Source organism: Tachysurus vachellii, chromosome 10 (genome assembly GCF_030014155.1).
Source record: "Tachysurus vachellii isolate PV-2020 chromosome 10, HZAU_Pvac_v1, whole genome shotgun sequence".
NCBI lineage: Eukaryota > Metazoa > Chordata > Actinopteri > Siluriformes > Bagridae > Tachysurus > Tachysurus vachellii.
Genome location: NC_083469.1, coordinates 18609331 through 18622849, shown reverse-complemented (window position 1 = coordinate 18622849; position 13519 = coordinate 18609331). Strand labels below are relative to the sequence as shown.

At 36.8% G+C, this 13519-nt stretch overlaps 2 protein-coding genes across 2 annotated transcripts in view; both read right to left on the bottom strand.

The window, feature by feature from the left end:
* The window catches only part of eml1 (EMAP like 1), a 40572-nt gene extending 39896 nt beyond the window's left edge, over positions 1–676 (bottom strand). Inside the window, exon 1 of the mRNA XM_060880096.1 lies at positions 518–676. Within this exon, the coding sequence (XP_060736079.1) occupies positions 518–548 (31 nt within the window). The 5' untranslated portion in view covers positions 549–676. The remainder of the gene's footprint in view (positions 1–517) is intronic.
* A 6686-nt stretch (positions 677–7362) lies between these two features.
* pkdccb (protein kinase domain containing, cytoplasmic b) lies at positions 7363–12521 on the bottom strand. The gene is made up of 7 exons (XM_060879297.1): positions 11907–12521; positions 10631–10747; positions 9554–9825; positions 9096–9175; positions 8880–8987; positions 7836–8012; positions 7363–7506 (listed from the first exon to the last, which is right to left on the bottom strand). Exons 1-7 carry the CDS (start codon positions 12429–12431, stop codon positions 7403–7405), a joined length of 1383 nt encoding a protein of 460 aa, XP_060735280.1. The 5' UTR covers positions 12432–12521; the 3' UTR covers positions 7363–7402.
* Between the last annotated feature and the right edge of the window lie 998 nt (positions 12522–13519).

Genomic DNA, 13519 nt, shown 5'->3' with positions numbered 1-13519 from the left:
GGATCACAGCACGACTGCAGCACATTAGCAGATAAAATATTTATTAGCAAAGGATCTGCACTGACCTACAGAGCAAGAGGAAAAGTATCAGAGCAAGCTATTTATATCTGATTGTTTCTGTTGTGCTGTCAATAAAGCAACATCAGCTCTTTCCAGTCAGCGTTATCTGTTTATCTAGTGGATGAGTGCTTATTGAACCTATAAGCACACAGTCCATAGAACATGACACCAGAGTGTTTAGCTGATGCAACAAATGTAGCCTATAGGGACTAAAAGAGCATTTAAATGTGCACACAATAACACATTCTTAATCATAATATCACTTTCACAGAGCTCACAAAAAAGTGTCCCGGTTCTATGATGACATTGACCTTTGAGTAAAAAAAGCCGTATAAGGCAGAAATCTCTGTGCACACTGAGCAGAATTTTTCCAGAATGAGCTGTCCCTATGGAAAAGGTCCAAAACACTAACAAGTAAAAAACAAAGCCTAAAGTTACTCTGACACACCACACTCACCCATTGCAAGTCCCTCGCTGTCTGACATCATGCACAGTAATGGAAATTTCTCACAGGCAGAGTGTTAATAAGTGTCCTATGATGATACCTGCAGCAAAGAATACAGAGAGTACAGAAACCGTGGACACCATCAACACAACTCCTGCCCTCTACAGCCGGTCGATGACCATGGGATGCTAAGAATGCCCAGCCAGCTTTGGTGGACCGTCTGCTATTGGATGATAAATATGTTTACAGCCCTCCCCTGCTTCTTCTCAGTCTATTTAATCTGACTGGGAATTTACACCAGGACGGCACTGTGCCAGAGTATGAGTGCAATCACTCCTATTTTAATACCCATTAGAGCACTCCGGGTTCTGCAAAAGCTATAACAGTGTGACTGGTGTTTAGAGATTATTTTCTACCTGACAAATTTAATGAAGATTTAGAGAGCATGTTTGTTTGTGAAATACATGTTTATGAAGGATTGCCCTTGAGAAATCAACCCTATTTTCCGTTTAAAATAGAGAGAAGAGTGGGTTTGTAGAGCAAAAACTCATATCAATTATAAATTATGTATAGAATCATTTGTAGTACAAATTAAAAAAATACTTTCTACTTTCTACTCAAATTTTGATAAAGACTGAATACCCGTATGTGTTTAGCTGCTTTACTGAATGTCCACCAGATGGCGCTGTTGCAACATTTCACCTCTAAAAGAACCGTGTCGACCCTTAAACAAACATTTTCACACGTTAATATTTAAAGCTGCTTTAGCAGATAAAATATTTCTAATTATATATAGTAAACCTTATTGTATTTTTTAAACATTTATATGTTTATACTGGAGCCTCTATAAAACTTAAATATTGGTTATGTAAATAAGGTTTATTGTTCATTGTAAGCATTATTGTTCAACTGAATATGTATGTGTGTGTGAGGTGTGTGTGTGTATATATACATGTACACTTACAATACACTTATATAATGTTAAACATAAAAATGTATGAATATGCCAATGTTCATTAGAAGGTCTAACATAAAGCAAAAAAAAAAAAAAAATCAACATTCTGGGAAATGTCTCTGTAATATTTTTCCGAAAGAATGGATAGGCATGAAAAGCATAACATTTACTGAATACATGCAAACTAGAAACTTTTTTATTTTTCATATAAATAAATAAATAAATAAATAAATAAATAAACAAACAAACATAACCCCAACCCTCTGTGGTTTAACTTGTTTCCAAGAAAAAAATTTAAATACATATATTATAATTGGCTGATGTCATGAAATAAGGTTTTCAGTGATATATGACTAAGTTTGTGGAGCTTACGCTTTTTTTGGAGTCGTTATTTTTAAAATAATGTTTTGAACATTAGTGTACAGAAACAGTGAAATTATCACTCCCCTGCTGAGGTAGGGCAGATGCACATATGCAATTTATACAAAAGATATAACAATTAATGGCATGAACAAATTTATTATTTCTACCTTTAGTGTCTTGTAAAAGTTAACTTATTAATGATGCCACCAAAAGACACAACTTATGATTTTACTTACTATACAAATATTACAGTAAGCCATTATAAGTCTTTAACCTCTTTATAAGTTGTAACCCTCTTGAGCACTACATTATAATTGGCCTGCACTCACAAGTTTGTCTGATAAATAAAATAATTTATTTTCAGGAGGTTGAGTGGAGTGGTTAGCACGTTCGCCCCACACCTCCAGGGTCGGGGTTCGATTCCTGGCGGAGGCCTCCGCCTTATGTGTGTGGAGTTTGCATGTTCTCCCCGTGCCTCGGGGGTTTCCTCAAGGTACTCCGGTTTCCTCCCCCGGTCCAAAGACATGCATGGTAGGTTGATTGGCATCTCTGGAAAATTGACCCTAGTGTGATAGTGTGTGTGTGTGTGTGTGTGTGCCCTGCGATGGGTTGGCACTCCGTCCAGGGTGTATCCTGCCTTGATGTCCGATGACGCACAGGCTCCCCGTGACCTGAGGTAGTTTGGATAAGCGGTAGAAAATGAATGAATGAATGAAGGTTGAGTGGATTAGTTAATATCGTATAAACACCATGTAAATATTCATTTGGTGAAATAAGAAAAAATCACAGAAATGGTGAACCAGTGGTGTTGCTGTTAGTATTCTTAGTCTTGCTTACTGCAGTCTGGTTATATTACGTAGCTTTATCCTTTAGGCCTCAAGCACATCTGGTAACAATTCTTTTGATACAACATGCAGCCCTCCACCTGCATTTAATTTTCTGCTTTTTTTACACTGTTTTATCGATTTTTCGATATACGTTAGAGTTTTGTATTTGCACCTCAGACCCTCTGGGACCCTGACCTCAATGGCTTACTTTGATCCTGTTTGCAGCAAGCTTTACAGAGAGACATGTTTTCTTTTGTAGTAACCCCGGTCCCAAGGATGAACTGTTTTCATTTTGAGATTGCTTACCATAAAACATAAGTACTCACAAAACACAAATATTGCACCTATTTTTATTATTTAATTCAGATCTTACAACGTCTCCTACTGAAGGCTAATATAAAGTTTCACTTCAGCTGGAACTAAGCTACTGGGCATAATATAGATGAGCTTAGAGATCTATCCAACATCCATTTGGACTTCTCACAATGAATCATTAATACATGCAGTAGTAACAGCATAATAAATCCATGATTGACATTTAATTGGTATTCTGAAGAGCAATTGCCAGCCCTCTTCTAGTGATCAAGGGTAATGAAGTCTTAATGGTGCTAAATTTAACAGCCTCCTCAATGATTCCTTAACTGTTTTATGGCCATTGAGGCAATTTGCTAATTACATCATAGACTTTAAACATAGCGCCTGTCAAATTTCTGTGTTAATTGTGGCAATAAGATCACAGCACATGTTTACGATGCCAGATTTCAGTGTATCCACAAAGTGAGCAAAGATTGTCTGGTTTCACACTTTCAGAAACAAAAAACACAAAAAAAAATCTAGTGAACTGCTGTGTATTTTTAACATGGTTTAAGATATATATTTTTAACATGGTTTAAGATATATAAAGAATTTTATTTATATAGCAAGAATTTAAGTAATTTAATGTAGTCTAAATCTCTGCTTCTCATCTGGACTCTGGAAATTACTGTGGTAATTGCACTATATGTTGTAAAAGCATCAAATTTTAAACTTTTATATTTACTTTTAAGCCGAATAAAACATTTTTGTAGTGCATCTGATGCTGAACTGCTCCATGTCAAAACTCCTTACATTAATATATCTAACATCATGCTGATCCTCGGTGAGTACAAGTATAGGTGTATGTTCTTGGTCATGCCAATACACAGGATTTTCTTTTGTAGAAAATGTAAATGCATTTTTGTCGACTATCTGTATATACAGTATATTGGTCATTTATTTCTGGATAAGAAAATCTGCCAAAAAAAAAACATAAATGTAAATTTCTGTAAATAAATTCATATATATATGAATTTCATGAAAACCAAACCAATGAAACTAGCTAGTGGTTTGAATAAAAAAAAAATAGTAACAATAAAAACCTCGACATAAAAACTAGCTTTAAACCAGTCATGAGGTTAACAGATCTTCAGAAACAAAAGGCTTAGGGGCTTTTTGGCAAGAATGTAGTTCTTTCTGCCCTTCCCCCTTGCCTTAGTCTCTGAACCCAAACCCTGTCTGTCCGGCCCTCGGGCAGCAGAACGGCCAGCTAGACGAAGATGATTTACAGAAACTGTTTGTCAGGCCATGGCGATGGAATGAAGTCCTGGTGAACACACTGTGATGAAGGAGCCTGGGTTGTTTGAAGAGGAGGAGGGGAGAGGAGAAGCAGGAGTTACCTTCAAATGCAAAAAGCTGATCTGAGTAAACTCTGATGTGTGTTTAGGGGGGTAAGGCTCTTAAAACACATTAATCCTTAGGTTTAAACATGAAGAAGGCTACCAGTAGAAAGTTCAGACCTCCTGGAGGCATATATCTTGAATGCAGCTGTCAGCACATGCTATGATTGGGCTCTAAAATTTAAGAGTATGTGCATGAGCAAAAAAGCTTTAGCAGTGAAACTCATCTTACAGCATAGACTGTAATTATCTAAAATGCTCAAGCCAGTATTGAGACAGAGAAGTCCACTGTTTGCTCTTTAGGAACTATACGTTCTTTACATTTGGGGCCCCAAGTGCAGCTTAAAACAACAGTGTCCATAGGCGGTAATGCCCCTTGACGGGTCCTCAAGCTGACAGCACTGGCTTGTTTTTGCCTACATATCATTTCCAGATGCGGTCAGACATAAAAACGATGGAAAAGTTTCGAGTGAAATTGGAAACTAAAGAAACAGAATGGAGGGTACTGAGCGAGGTGCAATAACAATTCCATTTACCATCACCCTAGTACCCGAATGATAGTTTAACCAAGAGGAACAGAAGCCCGCTGAGACCCATCAGGAGGAAGAGTAGCAGGATATCTTCTCTACTCATTTTCTGCATTTTCTTACTCTTCTAATAAACTGCAAAAATCTCTATTTAAGAACTAATTTTCAAAGTAAACAATGGAAAGAATTAATAGATAATAGAAAAAATAAATTAGAAGCAAAACAAGCTACATGAGTATATTGTAATACACTCTTGAAAGCACACAAAACCATGAACCATGGTTGTTTAAGCAGGAGGAAGGGCCATGGGGAGTGAAGGGGGTTAGTTAAGAAAGAAAACACTGAAATTAGACTACGTTCTCATGTGGTAGAGAACATTTGAGCTAAGATTGTGGAGATTCTGCAAGCATTTCAAAGCACATGAACCCATTTAAAATCAAGCATGGGGGCCTATATAAAAGAGTAGTTGTGTGTATGACATTTTCTGATGTTTAGATGCATAAGCTGGCGTTTAGCATTAATAAATGGTTTGCAATAGCACTGCAATACAAATTTAAATCTTAGAACTAGAACTCATAGAACTTTGGAACCCGAGTACAGCTTGAACCAGCAATATCTAAAGCCACTAATGCCCCTTGACACAATCCCAAGCCAACAGAACTTTTTTTCCCTACATATCATTTCCAGATGGAGATTGTGAATAAAAATCATGGAAACTGCTCAAGTGAAACATGAAACTAAAGACATAGTATAGAGAGCAGAGTGAGGTGCAATAACAATCCTATTCACCATCAGCCTTGTACTAAGCTGAAGTTTTAACCTAGAGGAACAGAAGCCCACTGTGACCCTCGAAGAGACAAAAAAGAAAAGAACGTCTTTCTGCATTTCCTTGCTCTTAAAAACAAACTCTAAATTTTATTTTATGAATTTGTTTTATTCACCACACAGCTAACAAACATACTTGTTTAGTAGTTTTTGTGTAAATACCATTATTATATGTTATGTTTGTAGACCATTGCAGGAATGTTATTGGAAATGTATAGCTTAATATTTGTTTTGTAATGTTTTATGGAATTGTCTTAGTCTAAAATAAGTGTTATATTCAATCAAATTTTTGTTCAAATCTTTATTCACGTTCTACTATTTGGTGTATGACTTAGAGCATACTGTAATCTACAGCTTTGTTTGTTTTCTTTTCAAAAATTAAAGTAAAACAAAAACACTGCGGTGAAAAGTTTAATGTACATGTAGGACAGGACTATTTTTTTTTAGCTTCATAGGATGTTAACCACAATAATTGTGTTTCTTTTGTTGTTTTTTTGTGCTACCAGGAGACTTTTATTTGAATAATATTCTGGAGCAACGGATGGACAACCCTTTCCCTAAGGTGAGTTCCACTGCTGATTATTCAAGTCCTTATTTTCAATGTGTCGGATAATGCAGGATAATTTCAAGAAAGCTTATCAGAGCTCATGAAACCACAGGACAGGGAATGCAGGGGGGAGAAATGAGCTCCAGCATGGAGTAACCCTGTTATCTGTGCATATCTAAAATAGCACTCCTGAATGGAGAGCCAGATGGCTCGACCATTCTTGTGCAAACGGCAGATTTACTTTAATTGTTCTTAATGTGCTTTTGTATTTCAGGCTTCTCCATGAGAAAGGGCCTCCAAACAAGAAGCATTTACATGTAATAATTAAACCATAATGACCCCGCAAGTGATTAATTAGTATGCACTGGAAAGGTTTTGTGTAAACTTTGCGGGGCACAGTATGCTGCTAGGCTCTGCATTGACAGGCTGAAGGTAAAGGAGAAAAAAAACAATGCAGTGACTGCTTTTAAAAGTGAAGAATATTAACACCACACAAAGCTCTTTCTTATTAAGGAAAATGAGCTACAAAACAAAACAGTTTTATTAATTTCTTTGAGCACAAAAACATACCGCATAACAAAAATGTCAAATAACAATAGCTCTTTCTCAGAAAGAACACCTCAATCAATCTCATCCACTGGATGGAAACAAAGATTATAAGAAAAAAAAACTGCATTGATCTGTAAAGTGATCCTAAGCAGCTATTCAGTTCATATAGCAAAACTATAACTCAGCTCCTACACACAGCTGTAATTTCACTACTTTTTTCCATGCCTGTGCAACACTGTGTTTAAGGCATACCAGCATGCCGTGCTACACCGCAGAATTGCTGGCTCTATTAACATCAAAGAAAAATCTGTATAAGAGCTTGTATTGAATAGGCTCAATATCCTTTCATTGGATTGTGCCATACAAACATAACGGCTAAGGGGAAAAAACAGAGGGCTGGGTGTTTCTTTTTGTGTAAGGAGAGGTAATTATACCTGAAGGGAAATCCTTTTAGACGCCTCTTGGCAGCATGTTCAGCATTGGCAGACACATCAAACAGTCTTTTGAGTGTGATGCCTATAAATACATCTCGTTCATTCACTTCATAGTCCCCCCCAACAACCCCCCAGCATCTCGCTTTCTCTCTTGCTCTCTTTTTTCCGCCCCCCCTTTAAAGAGTTGTTGCAGAGGCTTTGGCCGTCCTCACGTAGACTGTTGAGCTCACATCTGGAACCAGATGACTGAAGCTGCTTCTGAACGAGGCAAGAAGTCGACCTGCAAACAAGTAAAGGCAAAGTTTGCACATATGCTTAGGAACACACACTTAATAAAAATGTGCTGAAACAATTTGTTTTTATCGTAATGAACAATGGGAGCTGAAAGGCATTCAAACACATTAAAAAAAAACTGAGCATATATCATACAGAATGTATTCATAACATACTGAATTTGTAAAGCTTAACCTTACTCAGTATTACTATCATTTGTAACTTTGTGAGTCCAGGTGTATTTTAAATGCCTCTTTCATAGCAGCAGTATATTTGGTTTGGGTTTTGCAGCAATGACTCACTGTTATTCATTACTCATATGAGTAAAACACTAACCTGTCCATGTCTTTTGGTCACTGAGAGAGAAGCTGGTGCATTGTGGGTGAGAGTTGCAAATGTGGGCAGCCTCTGCAGCACCGTGCACAGACAGCATGCATCCATGATGGTTGTAAGAAGGCCAGCATTTGTATTCCTTATTTCCAGATGTAGCCATGCCTTTCAGCACAGCATAGTCTACACAGAAGAGAGGGAATCTATATCAGTTTTAAACTGGCACTAAAAACCAGATTAGTGTATATAAAATCAGCAGATACCTCACACTCTGACGTCAGAGAGGCGTCAGAGTGTTGTGTTACTTAAAGACATTCCTTTAACTTCATATGAGACGTGGGAAAATATGAGATATAGTTAACGGTATGTGTGTGTGTGTGTGTATGTGTGCATGTTTTTATAGCTTAAGGTTAGGGAGACCGTGACAAGTACCACAAGTTCCGTATGACTGACAAAGAGACAAAAAAATCTGCTTAACAAATTACACAATCGTTCAAAATGTGTCAAAATATGTTACGGGAGCTGTTGCAAACTTGTTCGGACATAACATCTTGAAGGCCTGGTTCTTTTTATGCCTTCACTGCTGCTGAAATCTGTGGATGATTTATGGATGTCAAAGCTCATGTTCAGCTGGGGGGGTAGGGTTGAAAGAGAAAGAGAGAATCCTAATGTCCTGCAGGGGACATCAATATTTCACCAGTGCTTGAGGACAGATTAAGTTTCATTGTTTCTTTTTACGACAGTTTGCACATCTGCTTGAAGGTGATGTCTGAGTTATGGTTTTGACATTAAAATGAGCACACCTCATATTCTGTGTTGCTTTAACCGTCTCCTGAAATGGATTCACATTCAGCACCTGTGTTTGTCTAAAATCAAGCTTGAGAAATATCTGTGTGTATTTTACTTTCACTACAAAATGTCTTGTACTAAAATCATACTTTTAACTAAGTTGTGTGAGGTACATGAGAAAAAACTTAATTCGAGCTGCAAGACACTTGGAGTAAAACAATGGAGTACAAAAAAACTTTTCATACTCTTAAATAGTCTTACCGTTAATTGCAGATGAAGGGATGTTCTGTAGATGTAGCCCAGATCTGTATACATCCAAGACTTCTTCAAAGGCTTCTAGTGTTTTGTTAACACTGTGTTTCAGTTCCCCTATGGCAAACACCAGCATTAGTGATACAATAGTCTCAGATGAGTTATCCAGCAATAAAGACATGTTCCTGTAATGACTGAAACCACACACTAAGAGAGACTGCTCACCTGTTGCATTCATTATCTGATCCATAAGCGGTTTCAGTATTGTTGGGGCCTGATGAGGCAGCAGATAGATGAAGAAATATCTGGGGAAAAAACAGCAAAGACAAGCCTTAATAATGAAGTCTTCCTTAGTACAGCATACTATAAAGCATAGTAAAATACACAATAAGCTACCAAAAATATGCTTTGCATGATGCCAAATTAAATCTCAACAAAAGAGATAGGGTTTATTTTTATTGCATTTAGCAGACACCCAACTTACATCTATCTCATTTTATACAAAGGAGGGTTAAGGCTTTTGAGGTTATATACTAATCAGTAGTCAAGTGTCTTAACCAATGAGCTTCCGTTTCCCTATGTTGTAGGGACTGTCAGCCATGAAGCGCCCAGACACACTAACCATGGCAGCTGCTTATAAAGCAAGCTCTATGATATTCAACAATAATGTGGGCCACACGCACCTGTAAGCATTATAGAGGTTCCTCATCTCATTGAGGCCTTGACATACGCCACTGCCTGAGCATGGGAAGGTGAAATTGCGCAGTGGAAACTGCAGCACGCAATCTGAAGTTGTCCTGCATTGTGTCTCAGTTACAATGGCATCATCCAGATCGGTCAGCTTGAGCTCACCAGACACCATGATAAACTGACGAGGCTGGAAATCCAGCAAGGCCACAGAGCCCAGAGGAGAAAGTGACAAATAGTGAAGAAGCCTGACCAAGCCGAGACACACCTGAAGTGTAGAGAGATCAAAGGTTATATAAGAACATTAACAAATCAGACAACATACCTAACATTAAAGGTAAGCATGGAGACATCTGTTTCCACTAAACAGATAATAATATGTCTGTAATGAGTGAGATATGGTAAGACGAAGCTGTAAAATATGCACAGCAAAATAATCACAGTGCTGGAATTGACAACTTGAGTCTGAACATAAATCTGCACTTCTGATATCATAACCATGTCCAGGAGCTAATGAGCAGCCATATGAGCTACATGAGTATTTGAAAAGCTTAAAGGGATCAACAGATTTATTTTGTCAGTCTATTGTATTTTATCACAATAGAGTAGCTGAACACTGTAATATCAGAGACAGACTTTGTATTACTATCAGTTCAGTATATTCACTGTACAGAGTCTCAATTCTCTCAATAACCCCTCCAGGTAGAACTATTACTCCTGAAAACCTATTAAAAAAATCAAAGCGTGCTGGCACTCTGCACCTGCCTCCAGTAAGCCATGTACTTCAATAAACCACTTCTCCTTTCCTGGAGCCCGTTATCAGATCCTCCCTCTGTACCACAAATGACCAGATACTTCTCAGTTTCACAGCTTGCCAAGAAATTTGAGACAGGCATCTGTGCCTCAGAGTATTTGATCAAGCTCAGATGGTTTGGAGATAGGGTTTTAGTTTAACCAGAGAATTTTCATCCACCCCCTGCCCCAGGTATGCCCTGTGGGGGGCTGTGGGTGGGAAACTCCTGATTAACACTCAACAGGAGGTATGGGGGAGGTGGTCAAGTCGAGGTTCTTACCCGAAAGCGCTCTTCCCAGGGGCTCTGCAGGAGCTGAATCATCTGCACTGGGGTTCCCTGCTCCAGCACTGCTGTGATGCCACCCACCAGAGCACTGTCCTGGCACTGACCTTTCAGCTATAACCACAAAACAAGACAATCATTTACTACAGGCCAGTATTTTAAATGTAAAACTTAAACTAAAAGCACATAGGCTTTAGAAATTTAGGAAAATTCTGAGAGAGGAAACTTTCTGAAACTAGAATTGTTCTCTTTTAATGAGCTTAAAATGGAAGGCAGTAGAAAACTGACAGGTGAAAAAAAAAAACTGGCACCAAGTGCTGATCAGTTTAAGGCTATTTTCATATGTCTGGCATTGGTTAAAGTCAAGTAACGAACTGTAGATATTAACAGTATACATCTGATTTCTATGTGTTCTGGCATATTGTTCTGAGGAAAATAATCTAGGACACGGGACACAGGATTATTTTATATATAAAAGAATCCTATGACAAATCGCCAAAAAATCAAGTGTCCCAAGTTTTCCAAATCACAGTGTTCACAGTCCAATCAAAGTGTTTCATTCCTATCCATGAAATGACACCGTTTATTTATCCATTTACAGTAACACTTAATGTTGTGGACATCCACGAGCCAGGGTAGTTATAACATCTACAAACAATCATTCAGTCATAAACCCCTATTTATTTTCTTTCTTTTGTTAAAAATAAAAACACATCAAATTGTCATATTACTGAAAAACTGCACAGCACTGTCACCATCTCGATAAATGTGACATAAACATCTCTATACAGGAAACGTCACCATGCCGTGTACTTATTTATTTTTGGTAAATAGCAACATTTGTTTTATCTGTTTATTATTAGATTTAAATTATGTGAATCTCCGTGAACGAGCTGTTAGAATAAACGTATCAGAGCACATAGCAGAAACATCATCAAAACCCAATGACCAATAAGAGGAGATAATTCAACAATGCTGTGCTGTATATATATATAATATATATATATATATATATATATATATATATATATATATATATATATATATATATATATATATATACATATATATATATATATATATATATATATATATATATATATATATATATATATATATAAAGTGAAAATTATATATATATGAATATATATATGAAATTATAGCCAAACTGGTTAGATTTTGTGCTGTAGAATGATACACTCCCTTTATCAGCAGATTTATCACTAATAAACATTTATTAACCAGCAGGTTATTACTGTTTATAACTGATTACCTTTACAATATTAGGGTGCTGTAATCTCTGCAGCAGGATGATCTCCTTTCTCAGTTTGTAAGACACGAGATCCTGGCATCCCTGTGGATCCCTGAAATCCTCCAAGCAAGATCTCATGTCTGTCCCCTGATCGTTCACGGTTTTCAAAGCCACTTCTGAACCCTGCGGTAAAACCACTTTTAGCACGGTTTTTGTGTAACCTGCGCCAAGAACATCCACAACTGTCCAGCTGCTCAAATCACTGCACCCCAAAGTCTCCAAAGTTCTATCCATAAATGCGTCCGCGTTGGGAAAAGTTGACTGTATGTCTAGTGATCGGTTATTCACGTTGTAAAACCGAGCGATCTCGTGCTGTCTCTGTTCTATGTGCTGTAATAACGCGCTGCGCAGAGACGAGACCTCCAGATCAGAATCCACAAAACTCCTCCTGAGACCAAGGTGCCATTTCTTCATAACAACCGTCAAGCAAACAATCATCAAAGCGAGACCGAAAAGTGTAAAATATTGTTTTCTTGTAGAAGACATGGCCAGTGGATAGTTATTCGCGCTATGTAGTCACGGGTAGGATTTGCCCTATTCAGAGCGCTCATGCTTCTCAGTCTAGTAGCTGTGTGTTTACTGTGTGCTGCTCATGTAGCTCCTCATTGTAGCAGTGGATTGGGGAAACGCCCAGTGGGCGTGGCCGACGTTATTCGCCCCTCCTATGGCTAGATAATGTACCTGCACAAAAACACCCCGTTTTGTTTATTTTGTTTTTATCAGTCGTCTCAATCATCAGTCATCTTATTTCATACTACATACACAGACTGTAAAATGTAAACAGTATTATTCCACCACAAAGTATAAACTCATTTCATTCATGCAATATTTAGATCTTTCATGAACTTTTAAGTTTAAAAAAAGATCTAAATATTGAATGAATGAAATGAGTTTACTCATGAAATGAGTAAAATTTATTTTTTGATATCCTATACTGACAGAATATCAAAAAGTAAATGGATTATCCATGTGTTTAAAAAAAGGCACAAATAGTATAGCTGAAATAATCATACAGAATTTATTTATTTATTATATTATATTATATTATATTATATTATATTATATTATATTATATTATATTATATTATATTAGAATGTCCAAAATTATTTTATTTAACCATAAATATGTAATGCTGAAGACAAAAAGGTTAGGAAATATAATTACTGAACATACAGAATGAACATCTTATATAACTCAGATTTTTCTAAAATAGATTTAAATTAGGTTAGTTTGGATACATTAGTAAATTCGAAAAATAATCTTTGCAGAGGAAATCATTGTATCTGTCAGGAGTTCATCTTGAGAGTTTTTCATCTGTAACGTTACAAAGTGAATCTGAAACACAGTCACATTAGTAATATAAGGTTCTCTGGGTGAAGAGCCCTTATGAGATATGAGACATCAAATTTTTGACATTCCAGCTATCAAAATTAAAGAAGAATAATTTCAGTGTACATTTTCAGTTAATCAGGGCCTATACTTACAGATTACTTTTAAACAGCAACTCAACACAAATAGAATGTTATTATTATTATTATTATTATTATTATTATTATTATTATTATTATTATTA

What these genes read in the sequence shown, in the direction of transcription:
- pkdccb (XM_060879297.1), bottom strand. Translation starts at nt 12,431, where the DNA reads ATGTCTTCTACAAGAAAACAATATTTTACACTTTTCGGTCTCGCTTTG. An exon ending in AACCTCTATAATGCTTACAG is followed by an intron (nt 9,176 to 9,553) that starts GTGCGTGTGGCC and finishes TTTTTTCCCCAG; the next exon opens with ATATTTCTTCATCTATCTGC. An exon ending in CCCTTCATCTGCAATTAACG is followed by an intron (nt 8,013 to 8,879) that starts GTAAGACTATTT and finishes TCTTCTGTGTAG; the next exon opens with ACTATGCTGTGCTGAAAGGC.